The 21,485-nt window shown below is 36.3% G+C and overlaps 1 protein-coding gene across 1 annotated transcript; it reads right to left on the bottom strand.

Annotated features, from left to right (window-relative positions):
* Positions 1-469: 469 nt before the first annotated feature.
* GATA1 (GATA binding protein 1) lies at positions 470-20,415 on the bottom strand. Its single transcript, XM_072430317.1, has 8 exons — positions 20,222-20,415; positions 19,557-19,710; positions 18,921-19,177; positions 5,376-5,590; positions 3,768-4,124; positions 2,948-3,093; positions 2,344-2,469; positions 470-1,174 (listed from the first exon to the last, which is right to left on the bottom strand). The coding sequence occupies exons 4-8, from the start codon at positions 5,551-5,553 to the stop codon at positions 866-868; spliced, it is 1,116 nt and encodes a 371-aa protein (XP_072286418.1). The 5' UTR covers positions 5,554-5,590; positions 18,921-19,177; positions 19,557-19,710; positions 20,222-20,415; the 3' UTR covers positions 470-865.
* Positions 20,416-21,485: the final 1,070 nt, after the last annotated feature.

The raw sequence follows: 21,485 nt of genomic DNA, 5'->3' as shown, positions 1-21,485 counted from the left end.
ACGCTGTTTAGCATCTGAATTTTCTTTACAAAGCCTCCTCTTGCTTAATGGTTAAAACATTTACCGGTCACGAGATGCTGGAACTGATGTAGAATTTTATCTCCTGAAACCATCCTGAAGAAGTGGATCTTTTATTACGCGAAAAGCATTGACAATCTAGAACCCATTGATTTAGTGTCTTGCACAGGAGATTTTTATCATATGTTTTTAAGCTGAAATATGGTTGTTATATGTTTGATATTGAAATAAAGCATTTTAATCTATATGTCATTTGTGCCTAATTTGGCCTTAAAAGTCCCAAAACCTACTCTCTTTTCTTTAATACCTTAACATCATTACAACAGCTATAATGTTTTCTGCTAAAATCTGATCTACAGTATGCAAATTGCACTCTTGCACCAATTTTGCACTTTTTCTTTTTACTTATTTTTCCCCACATTTTTGCTTTCAGAAAACCATCACACACATATTGACACAAGGAACTTTTTATAAAATATTTCTCAAAAAATATACACATAAGAAAGCAAACGTATTTATTTATGTCCTCTTTATGTCCTGCAAACAAACTTAAAAAAACAAGGGCAAAGCTGCCTAGATATCTCCAGATATCTGGTTTTTAGTTCTTGGTAAATATTTACGTGGAAAAGAGTTACTCTCACCACAGATTTCTGTAACAGCGCTTAAAGCCTCCTAGTGACACCAGTTTGGCTTGGTAAGTTGAAGAAGAGTAGAATTAGCAGGGGCAAAAAAATGGTTCTGAATATGTCTACTGTATCAAAGCAACCCATACCTTTGATGCTACCCTGTCTGACCTATAGCCAAGGGAGGGTTTTGGAGAGGGAAATTCCAGTCTGTGTTACTCATTTTAGCTCAGAGCTGATGTTACACCAGAAAGCAGGTGTGGCCTGTAGGTAATTGGAGGGGGTGAATGAGGGATTCTAGGGGGAGTAATAAGGTGATGCGGAGAGGTACCAGGCATCAGGTGTCCTAAAGGTGGTATCTGGCCAGGTACCAGGATAGGTGAAAATGGGAACATAGGTGGCTCTTCTGGGGTCATTTTATGATTCTCAAAAAGACCATCTTGTGCCGGCTGCTTCTTTTTCTTGGACTTGCTGCCCACTTTGCGGTTTCTGGTCTGGATTCCATCCTTTTTCATAGCCAAGGGGCGATTCACCTGCAACAAGATGTCACTTAGTTGAGTCTTTAAGCAACATCAAAACGCTTTTTTTGGCAGTTTTTTAAAAAAATATATATATTAGACCTCACCACTGGGGTTTTAGCACTGTCCCTTTTACCCTTTAGTCACAAGGCCTGATTTATTAAAGTTCTCCAAGGCTCAAGAAGATAAACTATCATGGGCAATCTGGGTGATCCAACAAACCTAGAATTGGTTTCTTTGGCATGAATTTCTTTTTGGCAAATATTTTCAATCCAAATTCATTCCAGGTTTGCTGGATCACCCAGGTTTCCCCATGTTAGTCTATCTTCTCCAGGATTGGAGAGCTTAAATAAATCAGGTTCATAGTGTATGTAGTTTCTAGTGCATGTAGTGATCAGTGGCTAATCACATACATTGATCAGCTAAGACAATAAAACCACCTGCCTAAAACCACCATATTATGTAGCTTCCCCTTGTGCAGCCAAAAGAGCTCTGACTCTTCAAGTTATGGAGTGTACAAGACCTCTGAAGTCGTCCAGTGGTATTTGGCACCAACACATTAGTAACAGATTCTTTAAATTACACTGCTTACCCTGGCTTGCTTTCCTAATGCATCTTGCTGCCATTTTTTTTCCACCCAGATAAAGAAAGCCAGTCATCTACATTTTTTGAACGAAAATATAATTTATCAGACTAAGCTTGCCAGGTTTTTTCTACTGCTTTATAGTCCAGTTCTGATGCTCACATACAAATTAAGTGCTTTTAGCAGTGAACAGGGGTCATTGGCACTCTTGACAATCTGTAGTTATGCAGCCTAAAAAGAAGCACACCTACAATGCATTGTGTCTTGTGACACCTTTCTCCCAAGACCAACATTATGTTCTTCAGAAATTTATGTGGCAGTAGCACTTCTGTTGGATCAGGCCAGATAGGCTAGCCTTCTGCCTACCCCCCACACATCAGTGAGCCTAAGTTGCTCATGGCCCTGTTGACAGTACACCAGTAGTCTTACCATTTATTAATATTTGTTGGTACCACTGCATTGATTTACATTTTTTCATGGCTGCATTTGTGCCACAAAATAGTGTTGCCTGAGGCTAGATGTTTTTTTATTATATCTTTTATTATCATTTTTTTAGAAAGTAAACAGTGTTTTTCTATGTTTATCAGTGTTAGATTCTTACATTGTGCAGCTTGAAATACAGCCCACAGGCATTGCACACTGGGTCACCGTTGGCATTCCGTCTCCACAGCGTGGTGGTACTTGTATGACAGTTGCTGCACTGGGTTCCAGCTCTTTTGCTGACAATCTGCAAGACAAATAAGTCTTAATAAATATTTGAAGTAACTGTCTTAACTGAATGTTCAGTCTTTTTTCAGTTTGGGCAAGCTGAGCTTGGTCCCGTCCCTACCATATCTCTGAGGCTGCCACTACGGTGAGCAATACAGTGGCTTGCCATAAACGGTCTAAGCTGGGGTTTTACATAAAAATGGAGATATGATTATGACATGATCCACATATACATCCCACTGCAGTGTATATGCTGCAGTGTGTCCGTATTAAGCACCATGTAGTGGCTTTTTAAAAGGCAACTAAGCCAGTGAGAATTTAGGTTGCAAAAGGCTCTGGAACATTGGTGGATGGAAGGGGATCCCCTGTCAGGGTCCCTGACAGCAGTAAGTTTTGAAATTTACTCACACTAAGGTAACATCCCATTACATAGTAATAATGCAAGCCAATGATTAGTACATTTAATGTGCCAGTATCTACTGCTCAATGATACATACCAGGCGCTTCTTGGGTCGAATCAGTGGCCGATTTTGTCCATTCATCTTATGATACAACCCACAGGCATTGCACAGATAATGGCCGCTAACATCCCGTCTCCATAGTGGGGTCACTGTAGCTCCACAATTCACACACTCACGATCCTCTGAAGACAAACGACATTATTTCATTAATTCAGGCCTAATTATTTATTTTAGTCATTTGAAAAAAAAATTATCTAATAACCCCCCCTAAAGTGTATAGTTGTTGTATGACTGTTGGACCTATCTTGTTCAAAAAAGGTAAGTAATTGAAAGAAAGAGGGCTCTGGAAATAAAATATTAGACTGTCTTTGAATGGCATATTAAGCACATATATTTCACTGCTGTCTTGGTGAAATCAAAATCTAAAACTTTTATTCTATTTGTAACAGTGTCACACATTTTGTTTTACACACAGGGTAAACTTATAATTTATACACCAGTTTAGTATAAGGGTTGAAGGAAGAGAAGAACTTAACATTGTTGCCAGTTGCAAAGAAAAGTACGGTACTTTTGTGACAGGTTAGGGCTTTCTTTCACTGACAACACACACCAAAGAAATTGATCTTTAGTTTTTCATAGTGAAAGTATATATTATCTTTACTATTAAAACTGCGGCCTGAAAAAGCTTTTATATGACATCATCATTTATGAGCTTATACCTTTTCTTTTGTGACCTTTATTGACCTTAATACAACACTGTCATTGCCTACCCTACCTTTGTATTCCATCTCCAACCCCAAATTGTATGTAACACTTTGGTTCTTGGTGCAGATGTATTTGAGGATGGTTTGGTTACCTGATGCTTGAAACATGTTATTGCTGTAATTCTGCATTGTTCCTATATATCCCATTGGAGGTACAGCCTGACTTCCAGGACTTCTTGGCTCCAAGGTCAGAAGGTCATTGCTCAAGGGGCTCATCCTCTCTGTCTTAAGGGTCTCAAGAAATTTGGGGCTCCCATCACGTTCAGCTGGAGGAACAGGGCTCAGCAGGAAGGGCGCCGAAGAGTATAATGCTGAAGAGGGAAGAGGAGCTAAATGGGAAGCCACTGATGTATAAAGTGGGAAAGTACCCGGGCTTCTTCCATATGCAGCCAAGTTGTGTGCAATTCCTGAGGTGCTTTCTGGCCAAGGGGAGGAATATGTCTGGAGAACTGAAATGCAAACAGATGTTAACTGAAAGCCATAGTTTACTTACAGCAAAATCAATACTTTTCATTAATTATGTGAAGGCAAAACGTATTTTTTCTAATTTTAGGGGCTCCCCGTCAAGTCTGTGTCCCACTGGGAAAATTAATATATTGAAAAAGTGGGAATGTACCCTACCTAACCTCCGGGTTCTTAATGTTGGTAACAACCCCAAGACATCAAATAGTGAGAAAATAAGACAGAAAAAGCAGGGGGATTTTTGGAGCATAAAAATTATATTGAAGTCAAGTATATAAGACATATATATTTGTAACATAAATAAATAGGGTAAATAGGGGTGAGTAAGGTCGTTTCTATTCACAATTATATGGGAAACGTGACTTACTATCTATGCAGAGGCTCCCTATTCTTAGGAGTTGCATATAAGTATATTAGTGAAACGTCTCTTAACCAGACGCGTTTCACCAAATAGCTTCCTCAGGGGACTTGTGGAAAACATCATACGGTATCCATGATAAAAAAGTACACTATGAGGGATACCTCTGAAGTAGGGATGATTAGTATATTCACAGAGTTGTCTGGTACAAAGTGTTGCAGAGAGTATCCAGCAGTGGTATGCAGAGTCTGACAAGATCATCTGGAAGATGAACTTTTAACACTGCAGCACCTCTGTCTGCCAGACTCTGCATACCACTACTGGATACTCTCTGCATCTAATATTCTGTTGTGTCTTTAGGAGAGAAAGAAAAAGAAACTGTTCTTAGATGGACGCAAACAGCAAAAAATAAGCTGACAGGGGTTTAAACTCGTAACTTAAATTAACTTTCCTATTTCATTCATCTGAAAAAAACTTTTGGCTACAAATGGCAAAATATCTAATAATGCTAAAACAGAGGATTTAGCAGCACATTCAGGTTTCGTCCATGCAGATGTCAAACAATGGCTTTGTGTTAATAAAGCTTTTGAAACAGCTTTTGAAAGTTTGGCAAATCTAATGCCTGTTCTTTACATTGATGGAGAATGTTCAAGTAGACATTAAATATTCACAGCATGTTTGTATCACTTTGCTTCACAGTGATTTTGCAATGTTTGGCAAACATTCACAGGTTCTAACGCTTGCCAACCACTTCAGTTAAAGGCAGTTAGTGTTCTATACATGTTGTTCATACCTTTATACCTATTTGGCACGTTTGCAAAGCACTGCTTCAGAATTTGAGACCCTGCAGATGCAACAACAGCTTGCCCCAAATCCCTACCTGGTGAATGGCGGAATACTGCTCCTGCTCTAGAGGTCACTACACCTCCATAATGGGATGGACTACCCTCACTGCCACCAAGGCTGTAGAAGTAGTCGGTTTCCTCATTGCTGTGGTTCATCGTGGAGTCCGAGAATTGAGGTAGTGGCTCCTGGCTTGACAGGGGTGTAAAATCCATTGATTTGTCTTTGACAAAAATTTCAATTTCAAAGCACCTAGAAATGTAAAAAAAATGTTTTATTGTTAATGGGCAAGCCATGAGGGACCATTGAAGGAATGGGGACAAATATAAAATAGTGACACTGGTAATTAGCAACATTCTTAGGTGGAGAATCTCCTAGGTGAATGTATTTCAAATGTCAGTGATTGATTTTTTACAAGACTGTTCCTCTGGTGGTAATGTAGGATGCCTGCAGGTCACATGGCTCCATCCATCATCTGACCTTCCCTTACAAAAGGCACTGACTGGCAACCGGTTGCCTGAACAAGTTTCCAGCTGTTCCTGTCTGCGTCTCCAGTTACTAATTCACGTGTGTACCGACTCTGGTTCTGACCCTTAACTATCCCTGTTTGCTGCCTGCCCTGACCTCTGGCTTGTTTGACCATGCTTCTGTCTCACGTTCCGGCATCTCCTATTTGACAGGGAACCACAACCTGGCATCTGCCCACAGCGTAAGCACTCCACAAACGTCTCTGCCTACTGGGCTGGTGACACGGAGGGTCTACCTTCTTGCCTTGTGGCACCATGACAGATATACTTCATCAGGAACAATAGAACTGGAATGTCCTAATTCATTGTCTCATTGTTCGAATTAAACATATTTTGTGATACGCATGAAAAAAATTTATGAGACTAAATTCTATGCAATGTATGTCAAACATTTATTGTGACATCACCATTTTGTAATAATTAAAAAAATATGTTTCTATGACAATTGTATCATGAAAGTAAATTGATTATAGGTGCCTTAAAAGTCCATAAAAGTCTGTTTGTGTGGAAATTACCTTACTGTATATGGCACCACAGTCCCTCATGCAATTTTCAAGAATTAAACATGACAGATTTTAAATTTTGTTTGTAATACACTAGCACTCAGCATAAGGTCTCCATTGCTTGCATTGCATTGTACTAGGTCAATCCCTTCTAAAAGGGAACTGCAATGTCTAGGTCAATCCTAGGGCTACAAACCTATTCACTTAAACCGATCCATCCAGCACTTCTCTTTTGTCTTTAAAAATCAGGGTGACCTGTGCCAAGATTTTAGCTTTAAAAAAGTTGCTGAAATCAGAAACCTTTTTGGTGTGGGGTTGCTCTTCTGTGGAACATGCTTACCTTTCAGTCCAATTCCAAAATTAGCCTGTATGACTGCTGTCCATGGTGCTGAACAGTCCTTAAAATATGAATATACAGTATATTGGAAAAAAGGGCCCACTAAACATAGTTTTTAGGGAAAAAAACATAATAAGTATTAGTTTTAGGTGTTTTTTAAACTTCAGTATAAGTAAAGATGAATTTTGGTATAATAGAAATGTGTAAAACTGTAAAATCTCAAAATTAGAATATGCATAATTCCTTAAATGCAAACCACTGTACTCTTTTACGACCTTTCTTTACAATATTAGAGCAACTGGTATGTATATCTGAGTCTGACACCTTACATGATGTGCACATTGCAGCCACCACTGTATCACACCAATTAAAAGGACAGCTTGCATTGAAAAAAATAAAAGGAAACAAAATCCTTGGTATTGAGTTTGTCCACAGTTCAGCCTTCCCTAGCTGTAACAAGTTGAGAAATAGAAATGGCCGGACAAAGTTCCTATTTCTCATTAATTTTCTCCACATATCTTTGACTGTTAGAATCATAGAAATCCTATTTTTTTCACACAGGTTGCTTGAAGTTTCACTGAGGTTATGCCATCTGGCAATTTTCAGTGTAATGAATTGGGTTTTTCTTTTCAATTTCCAACGCATTCTGTTGGAATATTATATACAATATAATACAGCATATTGTATAGCTCCTGAAAGCCCAAAATCTGGATCTCTGTATTAACCTATTACCCAGAATCTTGCTATTACCAGATGATTGTTATGAGAAGCACACATGATCAAGAGCAAGACATGGTAGGCAGAGGAGGATTAGTGCTAAACTAGTCAATATTTACACAATATTTTCAGAGCTTTCAGGATAAAAACTAAACAATTGCAACTGCCTTCTGTCAAATACAAGTGACAGCTTTCTAGGATTTCTAGTCAAGGCAGGTACATTTCAAGAAAACTTGCCAATTATTTATTGCTGTCAACAGTCATTTCTCTTTCTAGGGAAAATGTCCCCTTTGTTAGCATTTAGCCCTGAGATCTAAACCCCTAGTATCAACATGGAACCAGGTCTAGAGGGGCGCAAAGTACTGCATGTTCTGGTACTGTAGGTAATAAAAAATGCAGGCATCTTTAACAAGTCTGCTCCTAGATGGAACTTTTACATTTTTTGAGTCTAAAACTACTGACATGTCCACGATTAACCTTTTTGTTTTACACTTACATACAAAAATGCATTATAATTTTAACTAAAATTTTAGTTACATAAAGTTTAATAGCAACGTGGCCATCAAATAAATCATCATATAAAGCACATACAAGAGTGTATGTGTCATCAGGGCCCATTCACACCATAGATTTGTACATCACAAAGCATGAATTGTCACACATTGACCTGAATTGTATTGCTTTTTAATGTAGAATTATTCAAACTTGTAAGGCTTGAAGTCGGATATTTGCTTTCCTGTGAACTAGTTGACCGGACATGTGGCATACTTATAGAGGACAGCGTGTGGATTTGGGCAGTTAATAGCAATTGTCAGACTTCTAGTGACCTCTAACTCTTTGATCAGCTATTATTAACAATCGGCTTCAGATCTACGTAGGTTTTTATGATACAGTTATCTGCCAGGGGGCATTTTCCAGCCAATATATATATATTCTTTTTTGTAAAAAAGGAAAGGAATGTAAACGGATATAAGGCCTACTTTAGATCTGCTTAAACAGAACATAATTTCCCACTATAATAATTCAGGAATTTTTGTAAGATAGGTACTTCACATGGAGATAAATCCAATAAACTATTGTAATCACTATGTCTACATGCTTTCCTATAATGCTCAATCACAGACTTTCTCATTCAGGATACCTCCAAAGGTTGGTAGGGGTTTCTTGAACAATGAGTAATTTTGGGCTCTCATTCACACTGACCACCAAATTAGTGTTCTGTGAGCTGTGGATATTGTTGTAATTGTCAGAGGTTACCCAAGACCTGAAATTTATTTTAAGGGTCCCCCATGTTAAAAACGTGAGAAAGGCTGCTTTAATATTTTCAAAATGCATTTGGAGTAACAGTGGATTTTCTTGATCAACTTCAATTCTATGGGTTAAAAGATGTTTTTTGTTTTAGAGATTTTCAATTTTCTTTTATTAGGAGTCATGCGGTTTCTATCCTTTTTAATGCCTAAACAATTTTGTTCTCAGTAACAGTCAAAGATGGGTCTGACTGTCCATGACATCTTTATAAAAGAAAAACAGCAATATCCTTTGTTTGATTCGACCAGTAACCACTACCAACAAACATTGTTCCATTACAGGAAGTAAGATTTTATTTCCTTAATGAACTTATCAGCCCCAGATCTCTAGAAAAAAATGTCACAATACTGGTCAGCATTTACGTCACACATCAGTTCCACCCAAGACAAGATGTGCGCAGAGATTAGTTTCTTTGCAGTAATCCAATCTTCTTTACAATTTTACCTGGTAATTGCTTGGCTGGCCAGCAAGGAAAAGTACATATTACATCACACCGCAACCTTAACAGGTGATAGTTTTCTGTTTAGTATGGGGTTCGTGTACATAACTAGTACCGGCAAGCCAAACCAATAACACAATTTACCAATATTTATTTATGGTTTTTTTTTTGTATTGTATAATACCATGTCTCCCAAATCTGATGTTTCTCGATTTTTGTTCTCTAATATTAGATATCTCTCTCTCTCTCTCTCTGTATATACATTTATATATATATATATATATATAATATATATATATATATATATATACCTACATATGCAAAATGTATATACATATTATTATATAGGTTTAGGTTTAAATAGTTATCAGTGTATTCCAGTGTTTATCAACTGGGGTTCTTCCAAGGGTTCCTTGAGCAAAGAGCAATCGGTGCCCCTTAGGTCAGTTTAAGTGACACCAGTGATCTTTTGGCTATCTGTAAAGGAGCCATTTTTCCCATTGATCACCGCATTAATAAACAGTAAGCTGTGAATATAGTAATGAAAGCAGGGGTTCCCCGAAGACCTGAAAGGTTTTTCAAGTGTTTCCCTGTGTTAAAAAGATTAAGAAAGGCTGGTGTAGAGAGTAAAAAGTTTTTCTTTTACAAAGGCAGTGCTGTAAACAGCAGCTAGATACAAAGTGCATACAATGTCAACTAAAAAGGGAAGTAGCAATGGATTAGTGTTAACCTCAAAATTCAAAGGAATCAGGCATAGAATATCGTATGGTTGTTAAAGAAAATGAAAAAAATGCCAATGACAGTTTCTTTTTAATAATCAATGTTTCATTGATAGAAGCAAGCTGATGCAATGTAAAACGGCTAGGTGAAAACACTACAACAAATTATCTCTGTTTTCAGAAGATAAGGATTTGTAAACACTGTCAAGTGTCATGTCAAACCACCAAAAAAAATTACATCAGGTCATGATTTGCCTGACTCAGTATTTTATAGTGACAGATAACGAAGAGATAATGGCAATGGAGACATTAGATTTTCTACTGCTTTACAAAGTTGGTAACATCCTTTTCAGGAACATTTTAGTGAACTGGTATACCTCGCCTAGATACAAATTTCAGCAGAACCACAGACAGCAATGGCTTTCATTGCAACATATTTTGAAATATAATAGATAATGCTCAGTTCATACTGGAATTGCTTGGAGTAAATACTTACATAAAATATGAAAAACAGTGAAAAAAAATAAACAAACACATACAAATGGAAATATTAAAATGCAACAATTACTTGCTCTCTCTCTACAGAAGTAAATACCTAAATCTGTGGTTGTGACACATTAGGTCACATATATTATTTCTACTCTTTTTAACACTGGATGATTCTGGGAGTCCAGTTACTTCATCAGTGACATGGACACATCCTCTTGGCTTACCAGCGGAAAGTCATGAATGTTTGGCTTTGGTCAATATAAAAGAGATTAATAAGCCCTTTAAAAAAATAGGTGGTGTGGTATGCACTCAGAGATGCATTTTTATTAAAACAGCAGTTGGTTCTGGGTCAGTTCTATATTTTTTTCTAGGTTTGATGTTTTGGAGTAATTGGAAATTGTGTGAAAGGACCCTAAAACTTTTGATAACTAAATAAAAATACAAACTATGTCATGTATAGTTACCTGTAAAAGAAAAGTGAAATTGCAGATTTTAGTCCTGCCCAAAATCAATAAAGAAAAAATGAACAACATTTATTGTTGGGCACTGTACATTATACATTGCCCCAATATACAATGTATGTAAGTTTGATATTCATATTGTATTTATTTTTTTAGGACCTTGCCAGATACAAATACATACATGAGTGATCAACCCACCAGTTTCAGATATCTGATTTCAGTTTTTTGTGGTGCCACCCATAACTTTGGGAGTTTATGTATAAAATGAAATCTAACTTGTACTGAACTGAAACCCACAGAAACCATTTGATGGGTTGCTACATTCTTTTTCCCTTGTGATGTTATTGCATAGACCTATTTACCTGTTTTGGGTGTATTGTGGTAGGGTTTTATCTATTGCTGGATTTTGGGGTGTGGGAAGTGGTGGGGGTTCACAAAATGGCAGTGGCAGGCACTATACTATATCATTCCCTCCTATTGACCAAAGTTCTCCTGTCTCCCTATTCTTTGCAACTTTAATGCTTACAAATGCAACAAAGATTCAAAGATCAACTTTTTTTGCATTCCTCCTAAATGATAACTGTACTTTTAAGGTATAGGCTCTGACAACAACCCTTACTTGCCTATTAGTGTTGGCTGCTTACTGGACAGGAGTTGGCCCTGCCTTCTGCTTACGGGGGCCAGCTTTAATATTTATACATCAGAGATTAGTGGCAAACATTTCCAATAGTGGGTCCCTGTTCAGAACTGACTTGGGGCCCCCGCGAGGGCCCCTGTTAGCTAGGGATGATTCAGGGCTCTTGTGCAGTGGTATACTTTGCATCATTCCTCGGAAAAAAGAAATAGAACTGTAATATTTGGCATTCAGGTGTGCAATAATCTATAGGTACCTCCATATGCTGCCAGCAGTGGTTCAGCACTTTTTTTTTTTTACATATTTAAGGTTTAATTTATTAAGGCAAAGAGCAATGCATATGCAGTGTCAGTAAGTTACTGCAGTGAAATGGAAAAGAACTGTTTGCCCTAACTTCATTAAAAAGAAAATCTAATTAATTGCAGTGGGTCAAACCAATTTGCACATGAAAGTCACATCACTTTCTCAAGGAAAGCTTGATTTTATTTTGGAAATGAAAAGCAAATACATTTTAGGAGAATCTAGCCACATGTAAACACTTAGAGGCAGCATACAGCCAAAATGGAATATAAGAACTATGAATCCCTCTCTTTATAAAAGAAATGGTGATTCAGAAAATATTTTTTTAACATGTACATTTAACACATTAACAATATACAGAGATTACAGGTTGTTCTAAAAAGAGAGAACATAGGTAGCTATTTCTTCCATACTTTCTGTGATTATTGCCATACCTCCTGACCAATTTAGCCCTGGACCGTGTTTCCCCGAAAATAAGACCTACCCCGAAAGTAAGCCCTAGCTTGCTAATCACGCAAGGGGGAAATATAAGCCCTCCCCTGAAAGTAAGCCCTATTGGCTTCTTCGGAGGGTGCAATCACGTGGTACACAGAGAGATACCAAGAGGAAGAAGAGAGAGAGCAGGAGATTTTCAAAGCAAGGGGTGAAGAAATCGCAGGGTTTATTAACCTATGGTACTCTGGTGTGACACTACAACTAATGAGAGGTTGGTGGATTCTTTTTTTCAAAGAGCCATTGCTAGTATTTCATTCATTAGCGGCAATGCATATTTATTGATTGATTTAATTTATTTTTGCTTTTTTTTTAGATTTATATTGGTTACTGTTTGTGATCAACAAAGCTTTGGAAGTTTTGTTTCGGTGTCTGCATGTTACTCTATGAGTCATATGTTAATTGTCAGCTCAATGTCTTGTTATGTTGCACTTATGCTTATGAAGCTGTGTTTTCTGTACATGAATAAAAACAGATTTTTGTACATGAATAAATATAGATTTTTTGTACATGAGAAAAATAGGACATCCCCTGCAAATAGGCCCTAATGTGATTTCCAGAGGTAAAATAAACATAAGAGCCTGTCTTATTTTTGGGGAAACACAGTATTATCTGAGCACAAGTTACTGAGCCCTGAAAACAGACTTTTAAAGTTAGCTTGATAACCAGGATACACCTAAAACCGATTAGGGTTTGCTGCCCTAGCACATGCTTTTCCCACACCCCTTAACAACAAATTTGCAATTAGTTGTAACTGCAATGCCCTCTAATCCTCAAGAGTTCACTCTCTATTCTCTTGAATCTGCAATTTTTTTTTTATATAATTTTATTGAAGGCAAGATAACAAAATACAATCGTAAAAATAGAACAGAACATTTAGTCATACACAATGGAAAAGGAAAAGATAACATACATATATAACATACACCCAACTGTAAACAAGAAAAGATACAAATATAACAAAAGTACTCAAAATAAACACAAGTGAGAGATTTGTGTACGGTTACAAATAAACATCATCCTTGCCCGTACATTTTAAATTTTTTTTTATATGACCAAATACACATTTTATTAAACTGTACAAAACAAAAATGGAATATCAATGGGACAAAACCAAGTCTCAGAACCAAGGTATACCTACACACTTCACGTAATACCTCTCTTACCTCTTTAAATAATACACTTATCAAGGATGTGGAAAACTATCGTAGTAAAATGCAGAAAATTGAAATTGAATTAGCTCAATGCTCCTAGAGCCCTTTGATCATACCAAATTGTATGGCAAAAGGTTTCTATAACATCCTACAACTGGGACGGGGATAGTGTATATTGCAGATAGGGCATCCATGTAGCAAAAAAAATTTGTGGGTGTGTGTTCAAGTGTTTGGTGGCTTCAGTTTTATTAATCAGCATTAAAGTTTGTAAATAATTGATAAATTGCGTCACAGTGGGAGGACGATGTTCCAGCCAGTGTTTCAATAAAGATTTGGCCGCTAGCAGAGATGTTCAAATTTAAATAAACAGGGAATGGTAACTTGAGAGGACACTCCATGAAAGAGTGCCAAATGGGGCAGTAATTGGTAAGTATTTCCAGTGATCCATTCAATAAATGGGAAAACCAATTTCTGGAAAATTCCTATTAACGGACAGTCCCATAGCAAGTGTTCTAGGGGCGCTAATGGAAACGCACATTTAGGACAAATGTCTAGCCTTTGGGCAACTGAACGTGTACTGACCTTTAAATTTAACGCATAATAGGCTCTATGGATAATCCTAAATTGCATTTCATGCCATATCTCGCTAACAATATATTTCCTGACAGGAGACCAACTAGTTTCTAGCAACTCCAGTGTATTGGAGTAAGAACAATGTAAGTAATCAGCAAATTTTGTAACAAACTTTATTAAAACTCTGTTGCCTGAAGAGTTGTCTAATAATATTGGATAAATGAATAAAATTAAGTGCTTAGACTCAGGCGTGCCCAAAATTTGTACTAAAAAGGGAGGTAGGGACAGTAAAGGTGCAGTGCCCATCTGTGTAAAAAAAAAATTCTTTTCTTTCAGATTTCTTGATTAAAAGGGTCACATTCCAATGACTTCTGTTCCTATTGCAAGCTCTTACAATATTTTTACCTGAACATGATATACGCCACATAAACTATTTGTTTAGGACCTTTATTTGGGGTGGTAAGCATGCTGTTGCTAGTGGTAGGATCTTGCAACAAACAACGAAAAACGATTTAGCAGATGTGGCCCTATATAATCAAGCACTTTTGTTTCTTTACAAATTTGCAGGTAGACCTTTTATTACAATCTCCTTGGAATCCTCTGGCCATTCTCCACACCCACAGGGAACTACTTCCAGTTGAGGTCCTAAATAATCCCTTACTGTTTACGCAATGGCAATTATGGCACTGTTTACCTAAGTCCGAATCCCTCAATGCACACTTTTCCCTATTTCTCCTGCTAAGGAGTATTGTGGAGTTTGCTCCTGGGTTATCTTCCCCTGTACTTGATGACTGGGCTGAGAGGGGTCTGACTTTGTGTGAATGCTGATCAATCCTACTACCAATAAGGCCTATTCTTTCCCAGAATTGAAGAAGAGATTCTCTTATATTTTTCTGTTTTTACAAGTCTGGGTTTATGCTGCAAAAGTGGCCAAGACTTTATATCCACATGACTGCTGCAATCCCCTAGATAAAATGCTACTCTCTCCTCCCACATCCTCCAAAACTATTTCTAAATTTTATACTGAAGAATATCCTGGAAAGCATTACCTGCAACCCAGTATCGTGAGAAGTTTTTTCGTCTCTTTCAAGAGAATTACATTTCCCCTAATTAAGCCTATTTTATAACTCGAGCCCTCTTTCATAATTTCTGGGAATGCCCATATATTAAACGATTCTGGAGTTATGTGGTGAACTATATCTGTACTAAACTATTAACTTTTGTACCATTTACCCCTGAATTGGCTGTTTTTGGAATGGTGGAGAGTTCTACTTTTCGGTTCTCTAGAAGAGTGAAACGCTTGGCATTGCTACTTTCAGCGGTAGCCAGGAAAACTATATTGCAATGCTGGTTGGAACCTTTGGAAGTCTTTTATGGTCAAGAATTACAAGAATTAGTTAGATTGGAAAGGGCGGGAACTGCCATACATAAAGAATCCAAAACGCAATCTTTCTTTGAAACATGTGAGAGTTTTACTGCTACACTTAATACTCCCACAAAAAAAAAATTGTACTATTGTTTTCGATACACCACATGGTACCTAGAAAGAGAGCTAGAACATGATACTCCTATGGAGGTTGAATCACTGCAGGTGTAAGCACTTATGTTTACTGATATTATGGTTTGGGTTGCATGTTTTAATATATATTCTGTAATTGAACTATGATCTGTATATGTTGATGACTATTGAGATTTTATTGCCTATTTCTGTGTTGGTACTTGCACTGTTGTTTATGCCTTGAAACTCTTTTGTAATATCTTGTATTTGATTCCGTGTTTATTACTGTGTATCACTGTTAAACCTTAATAAAAATATTTTTAAAAAAGCATATTTCACCTGCAAAAAAAAACAAAAAATTATGAGAAGGCAGGGCAAACTTGACACGGAGAATATCAAAAGAGATCAGATGATTGGTGTCGTCTAATAAATCGCACAAATTCACAATACCTCGCCTCTCCCAAAATGTATTTACCTTATGCTGTATACCCTGTGGTACGTACGGTACGTGGTATACTGGCATATGGTGTATTAGGCAGCCTAAGCAACGCCCAGGGCCGCACTAAAAGCGATTTTCACTTAACCACTTCATAGGAAGAAGTGTTATGCCGCTAATCCTTCACATAGTAGTAAACACGCTAGATTATATTTGCGTATATCCGGAAGATTTTGCTTGGACTGAGAATCCGCTTTTTTAAATGTCAGTACAGCTCTGCAGTCCAAACCCGCTGCATACTATTCTTGTTGCTGCCCCTTTTTATAGTGGTATTACACTAATACAGTCTTGTGGAAGAATGTAAGCACCCAAATAAAAACCACTCTACAATCCTTGAACATCACGAGACTGCAGATGAAGATCAGTAAATGGAGGTTTTAGGGTTTTTGTAATGAATTCCAGTAGATAGTTAGAGAAGGATGGGGGTACATTGCTGGTAGTGGTAAGGTCAGACCACCTTTTAATGAAATGCGACTCAGATCTCCTCCTGCTACCCTGAAATTCTACATATTAAGTACTTATATATATAATTTCATGTCAATGAAATAAAAAATATTAAAACATTTTTTTTTTGTTCCAAACATAATAAATAAAGTGCATATAAAAATCTAGCTAGTTTTTCCTATTAAGAGGCTGTATCCAAATCTAAAGAAGTGTATCTAAATCCAAAAACAAAGACATTGTACAATGAAAATTATCCATCCTTAGATAAGGTGGCTGCATTTGGTCCTATTTTCTTTATTTCTCGTTTTAATTTGGAGATCCTGTGAATAACACATATGCTGTCCTAGAGAGACTACATTTTTACCCCTTTGCAGACATTGTTGTCACACAGGCTTGGACAAGGTGTTTTTGCCTTTTTTCATCCCCATGGGATTATTAGTTTACGCAAGAAAGATAAGACTGTCTTTGCTGCCAGTTCAGCTCACATATGAAGTGAGAATGACACTGCATTTCTACATCAATCAACAGATATTTTCTGTATTTGCAGAAAATCTACTTATCTGGAAAAAAAAATAAATGCAACCACTGCAATTTATTACTTTTTTGTTTTGTTTTTTTGTTATACACTTCAAACTAAATCCACTGCTTTTTATTAGTTGTTAAGTTCTGTGTGAAGTTCTGCTCTAGTTTGTAAACAGTTTTTCTCTTGTGAAGCACAAAGCCCAGCATGCCCTAGACAATATTAGGCTGTATAAAGCTTAGAGAGAACATTTATTTTATTTTTTAATATAAAGATTCAGCTTAGCAAATAAGGTAAAATCTTGAAGTATCGAATGTTTTTCCATTGCAAATTATTGGGATTTTAGCTTATCTTCAGCAAATTCCAGAGGCTAAAAAAATAATATTTTGTTTCTTAATAAATCATCCCTCAATGACGAAGTATTATTTTTTGAGGGAGACCAAACATACTTTCAGGCTTTCAGGAGAATAGATATAAATAGAGAAATAGCCAAACTGGAGCAGTTTGTGTTAGCAACACAGTTGTAAAAAAATAACAATTAATAAATGTTATTAATACATAATATTAAGTAGATTAAAAAAGTTGCATACTTTACTTTTTCTGCTACTTCAACACAGTTCAACACACTATTGCTGCCACCTACACACCTGGATTTTACACCATATACAGTTTTTGAAAATGGTTTGTAATGCGGGGTGTAGACATAGGGGTGGCCATACCCAAACCTACAAATAGATATAATAGTTTGGACCCTACCATAGTTTGCAGCAGATAAGCAAGAATTAGGTCACATACATCAACCTATAGAGAAGTACCAAGTTCTGACATTTGGAAGCCCTCTTTTGTACAGGGATTTCCAATTTATGTTAATTTAGAAAAATTACCATATAAGCAGCACATTAGATTATTTTGCATTACCTTTAATGCTGTCCCACAGGCTTGCATGCCCAACTACCTAACTACAGGTATTCATGTTGTCTCTAAATAACAATAGTTTATCAGCCAGGGAAAATCCAAGATTATTAAGTACAATTTTTCTTTCAAGCAAACAAGTTGAAAGAATCTACCAATAGGTAACTACAACGGAATTAAAAACCCTTTTTGTAATACAGATACAACATTTGACAATATTTATTAAGTGTAATGTATACTTTTAAACCTTCATTTTTTCCTGACAGGTATTATGTTGATCATATGATTTGTAAAAAAAAAAAATTCTTAGAAAATATTATTTAGATAACAATAAAAAAAATAATAAAAGTATTTCACGTTAGAAAAAAATGTGTAGCAAAAAAATATATTAATTTAAAAAATTATATATATAACTGTAATTAGAACTAATATATATATATATATATTTTTACTATTGGTAACATTTATTTTACTGAGTCTTGACACAGCATATCAAAAATACTACAACAAAAACAAATTGTTATTTTTATTTTATGTATTGTACTGTGTAATCCTAAATTTAGTGGTGTAGTGCACGAAAAAATGTAGGGGAGGTTGAGATGTAAAACTAAATCAAGAGTAAAATCAATAAAGCATATGCATAAAAATTTGTGAACACAAAAGGCTGCTCATTGGTGCATTTTTCTACTTATGAGGTTTGCTCACCAGATGGTAATTTTACAGAAATATTCAATATGACTGTTAGTGACATTTATCCTGTAGATAGTCTGCAAAGTGAAAGTATAAATCCAAGTTAACGTTAAAAAAAATATATCAGCTTCATCAGTTTCATGGCCTGTGTTTGCATAACACATAAAAAAAAAAATTAGAAACCTCCCATAATGGTAAATTCCATTCACAATCTAGTTTCTGACCAATTTATCAACAGCTCAAAGTCAACAGGTTATTCATGACCGATGTTACCAGTGCTCTTTAATATTGTACGCTCAAATCCAGTCCAGATATGATATATTAATATATGCCGTACTATTCTTTTATATCAAGAAGAAAAAAAATTACCTTTATCTGTAGAACAGTTGACTAATTTATCCCTGGTGGTTTAACCCTTTATTATCTTGTTTTTCTCCTCAATTGTGGGGACTTCAGTAGTATCAGACACGCTGTTGTCTCAAAGCTTTCACCACCTTTCACTTTAACTGTAGAATTAACTCTTCTTGATAATCAGACTCCTATGTAATTCTTCTCTGTCTTGCATTCTCAGCCTTTAATGCCACTGGTGTCTTCTAATACATTAATGTCCCTCCTGTTGCCCCGCCCTTGTTAAAAAAAAAAAACAACAAAAAAGTTGTACAGTACAGAGGTGGGGTGGTGGTGTAAACAGTAATTTATAAACCCCTTCTTATCAGCTTCTGTTTTTCATCACAAATAGGAAATAAGTTAAAGGTCTTGTGGTCTGTTTGATCCCCAAAACAAATTTTGAAGCTACAATTAACAGGTTTAGCTTTTATTTTTGTAAAAAGGTTTTTAAAACAAACTTTGTCACTTGATAAAAAGTTTTTACATGTGTTGGACAAAGGTCGCTGCAGTTGTAAAGAAATTACTAAATTACGGGGTAAAGAAAGGGTTCATAATGCAAAAGGTTGCTGGCAGGCCGAATTATCCATATGTGTTTTCTGCCCAGGTCTACCTACATACCTATAGTTATATAATGAAAGAGTCTCTTTTGTCACACGGTGAGTTCTCGTTCTCCCTTCTCCATAGAACAGAGCGGCGCTGTCACTTTTTTGTTGCTGAAAACAATCATGAAAGATCATTTTGTGGAAATGAAGATTGTACGTTCCTACACAGCCTAAAACAAGATATCAAGGGTATAAAGAAAATAGAAGTGTTTAATTTGCAGGGACCTGTTTACTTTGATTTAAAACTGACCACTATTGGCCAGCATTTATTTCATGGGAAAAATCTTCAACCTAAAAATAATACAGAAAACCCCAGAGATCACACCAGACTTATCATTACAAGTTATACCTCAATCAATAGGGCACAGTTACTATTATTTTCAATAATTTTTTTTTGAGATTTTCAAAATTTGTTTGACAAAATACCACACAAAAGAAAACTATACAAAAAAAAAAACTAAACAGACTTTTGCAATTTGACAAACAATTTGCAAAAAAAAGGAATCATGCCATCCGGCTAAACAATGATACCTGACATAAATTCGTCATATACAAATGGCAAAAGCGTTGACTGTACAAAATGATAAGCTCAAAGTGAACAACTGCTATGTAAAATAGATTCACGGTGACAAGACAACTATAAAAAAACAAGTGTGACCTTGATCGTCACAATAAACTTACACATCCTATATAGAATTGGATAGGTTGGCCAGAGAAGAATTCACAGCTGTAACAACCTGTGATCCAAGTCAGGGGTAGTATGGTGGTCTAGCCAAGAGGACCATATTCTAAAGAATTTAGAGATATTATCATTAACGATTGCAGTCATCCTTTCTAATACCATAGTGTCAGATATCTGAGACACAACCGCTGCCAAACATAGGTTTTGAGTAGGTTTTCTCCATGCTGCCACTATAATTTGTCGGGTGGCTAGAAAGTAAACAAAATAAGTTTACGGTTATATTTGGATAAAGATGGGTTGGGCAGATAGGGGAATGTCCATGATCTCTAAGCAACTTCAGTAAAGATTGTCAAATTTGGGGGCTAAGTTACTTTTTATTAAAATATGATGATCATCAGCTCCAATCCTTACATAGTTACATAGTAGGTCAGGTTGAAAAAAGACATAAGTTTATCAAGTTCAACCACTAAGGAAGTAAACATATCCCAGATATAAAACCCTATGGACACAGTTAGTCCAGAGGAAGGCAAAAAAACCCTGGAACAATTTGCTTTACCAGGGGAAAAAAATTCCTTCCTGATTCCATGAGGCAATCGGATGTTCCCTGGACAACGCTCACTGCTATTTTTCTTTAAAGCCTTAATACCCAGTTATATTCTGTGCTTCTAGAAAAACATCCAGCTTTTTCTTAAAGCAATCTATAGTAGTTGCTGAAACTTCTTCCTGAGGGAGCCGATTCCACATTTTTACAGACCTTACAGTGAAAAATCCCTTCCTTATCCGCAGCTTAAACTTCTTTTCCTCCAGATGCAAAGAGTGCCCTCTTGTTTTATGTAATGATCTCAAAGTGAATAATTAGGAGGAGAGTTCTCTATATGGACCATTTATATATTTATACAGAATGATCATATCCCCCCTTAAACGTCTCTTCTCAAGGGAGAATATTCTTCAAATAATCTCTCCTCATAGCTGAGCTCCTCCATTTCTTTTATTAGTTTAGTTTGCCCTTCTCTGCACTCTCTCCAATTCTCCTTGGAGGTCTAAATCCAATGGTCTCTGACTGGCAATCATTGCTGCACTTATTCAATTGTTTCATTGAGAATTAAAGATTAAAATCCACTATGCATATGTAGATCATTACATATGTGTAGAAGGAAGGTTTTTAATATGTTCATTAATGCTGATAAGTTTAATTACACCCTTTTTAATAAGTATAACTCAAACTACAGTTTAAAGGAACATTTTATTGGTGGAAAAGCTAGT

The sequence above is a fragment of the Pyxicephalus adspersus genome, chromosome Z (assembly GCF_032062135.1).
Source record: "Pyxicephalus adspersus chromosome Z, UCB_Pads_2.0, whole genome shotgun sequence".
Classification (NCBI taxonomy): domain Eukaryota; kingdom Metazoa; phylum Chordata; class Amphibia; order Anura; family Pyxicephalidae; genus Pyxicephalus; species Pyxicephalus adspersus.
Note: the sequence above shows the minus strand (reverse complement) of the source record. Positions and strands in the feature narration are given on the sequence as shown.